Source organism: Cryptomeria japonica, chromosome 6, assembly GCF_030272615.1.
Source record: "Cryptomeria japonica chromosome 6, Sugi_1.0, whole genome shotgun sequence".
Classification (NCBI taxonomy): Eukaryota; Viridiplantae; Streptophyta; class Pinopsida; order Cupressales; family Cupressaceae; genus Cryptomeria; species Cryptomeria japonica.
The window spans coordinates 567,404,972-567,410,001 of record NC_081410.1 but is presented as its reverse complement, the minus strand read 5'-3'; the positions used below and the strand labels follow the sequence as shown (position 1 = coordinate 567,410,001).

Here is a 5,030-nt window from a genome sequence, read left to right as displayed (position 1 = left end):
GAGAATTCGCATGGGTATACAAATTTCACCATGATGCTAAAAGGAAATGAAGCAGTGGGAACTGAAATGGACTTATACAAACAACTTAAGATTGTGAACGCAACACTGTGGAGTACAGACACTGAACAAACAATAGAACATAAACACATCTATTATACTGAAAGGAAATAAAGTCACAGAACTCATTTCTAGTAACTCAATATGCTAGAACTGGAAATAATAGCAAGAGAGGAAAATCCAACTATGAAATCACTTGTAGTGGATCATGTTACAGTAATCAATCTCTGAATTTGATGAAATTCTATACGTTTTATATAATGTGTAGTTATCATATACTTCATAGATATATGTAAAAATCAATTTATTCATTAATACACTCTTAAAAACACATCATTTAACATAGCCATGGAGAGATTAGTTCCCTATCGAAAGGTAGTGGTGGCTGTGGAGTCTTATGTATCCAAAAATTAGAACTAGACCAGAGCCATTAGGCAGTTTAAGACAAATACAGGTAAGCAGAATTGATAGGCTGTGAAGCAAAGTTCTAGCATATTTTTAAGGAACAAATGATTAGGATCCCACCTTTAATGGGTTACAAATGAGTTACAATAAGTGGCATGTTTTTATGACGCTGACTGGACAAGATATATCAACAATAAAAGGTCACTAGACGGCTATTATTTCTTGTTACAACGACTGAAAAGCAGCCAGCTTTTGTAGATCAAAAGTTGGAGCTGAAATCTTTCAGCATCAAAGCACCAAAACAGTTAGTATGGCTCGAGAGAAATCCATCAAACTTCAAACCAGTGTTAGATTGGGAAATGGCTATTCAGTCTTAGAATGAATTTATTGATAAATTTTTTATTACCATATTTAAAAATCCCAAAATCCCACAGTCTATGGTAGAACCAACCATTTAGATTTCCGATATCACTATTAAAGAAATGAAGTAGCTCAAAAAGAAGTGTAAGTCCTGTACTTGAGAGAAATGATAGCAGATGCTCTAACAAATGCTTTCCTGTCTACTAGTTTTCAAAATTACATAGAGATAGGTAAGCGCAGAAAAACTGCTTGTAGTACATACAAGCTCAGTGGGATGTTGATAAATACCCCGCATCCAGTTCTGTGTTCTAGGTCCAGTAGTTTGCCACAAGCCCAAATAGCTGTCCATATGGGTGGATATCCAAGTTAGCAAGTTAGCCATGTAAATTTTTTAATAACTATTTAAGAAAGAGAGTTACATGAAAAGAATTAGAAGTTTTGTAAATGAAAGCGTATGATACCACACATTTCTTTATTCTTTGAAAAGGATGAGGTTGAATAAATTTGATAGGATGAATATCTCTTAAATCTTTACTCTAAAGTAAAGAAATAATATGTGCACCTGATAAAACAATTGTTGAATGCTTGTCAATGGGTTTGTGTTCTAATGGTAAGGCGATAATGTTTTCAAGATGGAGATACATGTTTGAATCCTTAAACTGACATCTAGTGTTGGACTTCCAAATGGTGGCTCTTGGACTTCCATTGTGACTTCTAAATTGAATAAATGATTTCTTAATTGGATATATCCATCAGAAGGGATATCTCCTTCCTCCCCTTTGACCTCCCCTGAACTCAGGCCAGGCTAAAAATCTCAGCAATTGTTGAATGTTTGTCTTACAAACTAAATGGGTTATTGATAAAACAGCCTGCATCCATTAGGTGTGGACGCTCCATAAGTTGTCGGCATAGTTGCATAGTTGCTTCCATGGGCACATGTCCAAGCTGGCAAGATGTTAGGAAAATTTCAATAAATGGATGAGAATTTTAATCAAACTTTGGAATGGAAACGGGTTTTTCAGTTTCCTCCTACAATTTCATGTTTTCAAATGCTTTATTAATCTATTTTATTATGCATGCAGATTACATGTATCTTTCCAACATCTTTCAATGCACTATGTTTGGCTTTTTTAAGCCTATTTTTCTTCCCTGTTTCTATCATTACATATTCTATTTACCCAGCTTGTCTTTACAGAACTTCACCAATGACTGAAGAGAAGTCTTATTTCTAGCATTATTTCCTGCAAAAGCTCAAGATGACCCTAAGTCTTACGATGGATAGCTTTCAATAAAATTCTCACTTTTTGCTCGCCAAGCAGATCGCTGCATACCTCTAAGGGTTCTATAACATTAAAATGATAAGGAATAAGAAGATTCTTACATGAAATTTCTTCACTTTGAAGGACTATATGAAATATTATTATTACTAAGAAGATTATACATAGGAGCAGACAGCCTTGAAGAAGAGGAGAAAAGAATTTCACATGCCTGGGAAAAGAGAGCATTATTAGAAAATGTAAACCTAAACGGTTGTCTTTCAGGTTAGGACCAAGCCAGGCACCAGTATGGCAAATGAGAACCCTCTTGTGGGCGCACTAAAAGGGTTTTACTTTTCTTTCCATTTGCCTTACATGTTGTTCATGATTACTGCCCCTGGGGTTTGATCTTATATTTATGTTGTGGAATAAATTTGTAAACTGAATTCTATCCATACCTGTACAATCGTGGGAGAACACCTATCTATTATTGTAGTATGGAAGTGTGTACCAAGTGCACACCTGGGATAGCAGAATTAGATAAATATATACCGCTGATTATTCTCTGTAAGAGCTTGATATTTCCTAAGTAATTAGAATTATAACCATCTCCCCAGAAGATGATTTCAGAATTTTGGTGAGTTGTAGAATTGTCTATCTCTATAGAAGTAATAAGGAATAAAAATTAGAGCAAAATTGATTGGAAAACAGAGAAATGATAGACTAAGCATAGATGGGGCTTACAGGTTATTTTGAATGCGTGCAAGTTTTTTTGAAGCAACAAGTCAAACTAGTGAGAACCAGGCTCAAGCCCTGCCTGTGCTTATTCTGACCAACACGTTCAGTCCCCGGCTTTGCACATGCCACATTTGATTAAATATGTTATCAAATTAAAGAACGATTTTTTCATTCGCTAAACTATCTAAGCAGCTAATTTCTATATAGAGAAAAGACTGTCAAGGGAACAAAACCAAAAATTATAACTGTAATCTTTTTGCTTTGCCCCGTGCAAAGCTGACCTTATTTCTTTCTATTTGTGCCAGAAATGAGGCCTCTGAGAAACTTGATTGACTTGGTGACAGGGGAGTTAAGTCCAATTGAATTGTAAAGGGCATTCTCAAGCTCACTTACACCTGGTCTTTTTTGGAAGCTTGAAACACACTTGTATTTGCCTTCCTCTTTGATAAAAATGAGCCATGGCTTGCTTTTGGAAGCATCACTTGTGGCATATTTGAAAACTGCCCCTTCTGTCTTGCTGAAGAACCCCTGGATTGCTAAAGCAGTTAATGAATAGACAGTCTCAAAGGACGACAAAAACCTATTTATATTCTTTTCTTCTTCCTCTTCTGGAGACCAATTAGGATTGAAGAGAACCACAGGGCATGGGGCAGCCTCCTTAGATAAAGACTCCATGGAAGACCATTGTGAAATCGCTGAACCAACAAAGAACACAACATCTGAACCCTTAATAATTGCCCTTCCTTTGTCTGGATCTGAAAGATCCAAGCTCTTTACATATTCAAGATTTTTGAAAGCCTGGCTGCCCAACTCTGCCATGGAAGAATCTGACCAAAATACTGCAACTCTTGTGGGTTGCCCTTTCCTTTTGAATGAAAACCCACCAAGGATATCGGCAACCAGAGAGGTGAGAGCAGAAGGGGAATCATCTATAATGGGTATTTCTACTTGAAGTTTGACCTGTCTCAGTTTTCTCTGCTTCACAGAAGAAGAACCCAGATTCTTCAAGGGCTTCTCCAAAAGAGTGTAGAGACATTCCTTTACTTGTTGAACTGCCTCTTCTTTGCTGGAAGGTGGTGTATTCAACACTACTCTTTCATTGCCTATCAGTTTACTGTTCACACATAGAGCTCTCAAATTCTTACCAGAAAGAGATAAGCAAGGATAACAAAGTGGGTGTTGTTGAAGCAACTTAGTACCTTGATACCGCGTGCTGCAAACCCATGAGATGCTACAAGGACTGGACATTGCAAAATTCTGTGATGGCAATCTCATATTAAAAGCAAGGTGAGCCATCGTAGCTCATACCATAAATTCCAATCTCATAAGCCAAAACTCCCTCAAAACGCAAACATAATCATCATTACCGAAATTCTTTCCGGCATACTGTAACATATTTCCGATAAACTCTTAAAAGGTTTCTCTCCGTCCACATAGAGTTGCTCTATGTTTCTATGGATCCAATCCTATGGATCTTATCCCCGCTTCATATTTAGAGTGCTATGTACTATCTATGCTGTCGGTACCATAAACTTTTACTTCGGAGTTTTTTTTATATGCCCAAAAATTCCCCATTCCTATAGGTTTTTAAATAAAAATAGACTGGTATATTTATATTTAAAAAATATAGGTAAATTATGTCAAGAGATATCTTATAATAGAAGAGAATCTGACGATTGATTGTTCCCTTTAAAATATTATGGCACTCTTCCACTATCATTTGAATGTAACGGTTTCATATAGTTGGAGACAAGTGGTGAGGGTTCTATTTTATTTGGAGTAATATAATAACACCTCCACAAAAACTAAAAGATGGCATATTTCATGCATTTACCCGTCATTTGCATGTCAAATTGTTTTAAAATTGAATTTTTGTTTACGAACATTTTGATGTCATTGTAGATGTCTCTAGACATAAAGACATAACTAGCAATTGCACCTTGGTGTACAATGGGTACACTGAAGAGGTGTGGATGGTTAATTAGGGAAGATTTTGGTCTATTTTGCATACATTTGTGATGTAGATGAGGTCAATTGGTAGAGAGAGATATATAGGGTAGAGAGAGGGACATATATAGGGTAAGGAGATATAATAAGGCTCCATTACCAATAGACTCGTGCTATGTTTACTATAGGGAGAGAGGGAGTGACAGGGAAAGATAGAGGGGAAAGAGCAAGAGAGAGAGGGGTGCAAGGAGATAGAGATAGAGAGGA

The 5,030-nt window shown here is 36.5% G+C and overlaps 1 protein-coding gene across 2 annotated transcripts; it reads right to left on the bottom strand.

The window, feature by feature from the left end:
• Positions 1-344: 344 nt before the first annotated feature.
• LOC131049366 (uncharacterized) lies at positions 345-4,293 on the bottom strand. Of its 2 annotated transcripts, XR_009106720.2 has the most exons (3): positions 3,098-4,293; positions 2,823-2,930; positions 345-1,163 (listed from the first exon to the last, which is right to left on the bottom strand). XR_009106720.2 is itself a non-coding variant. In XM_057983414.2 (2 exons), the coding sequence occupies exon 1, from the start codon at positions 4,110-4,112 to the stop codon at positions 3,099-3,101; it is 1,014 nt and encodes a 337-aa protein (XP_057839397.2). In that variant the 5' UTR covers positions 4,113-4,293; the 3' UTR covers positions 345-1,163; position 3,098. The 2 variants fall into 2 exon arrangements, 1 of the variants encoding a protein (XP_057839397.2); XM_057983414.2 differs by lacking the exon at positions 2,823-2,930.
• Positions 4,294-5,030: the final 737 nt, after the last annotated feature.

Coding starts and splice junctions, on each gene's coding strand:
- LOC131049366 (XM_057983414.2), bottom strand. CDS start 4,112: ATGGCTCACCTTGCTTTTAATATGAGATTGCCATCACAGAATTTTGCA.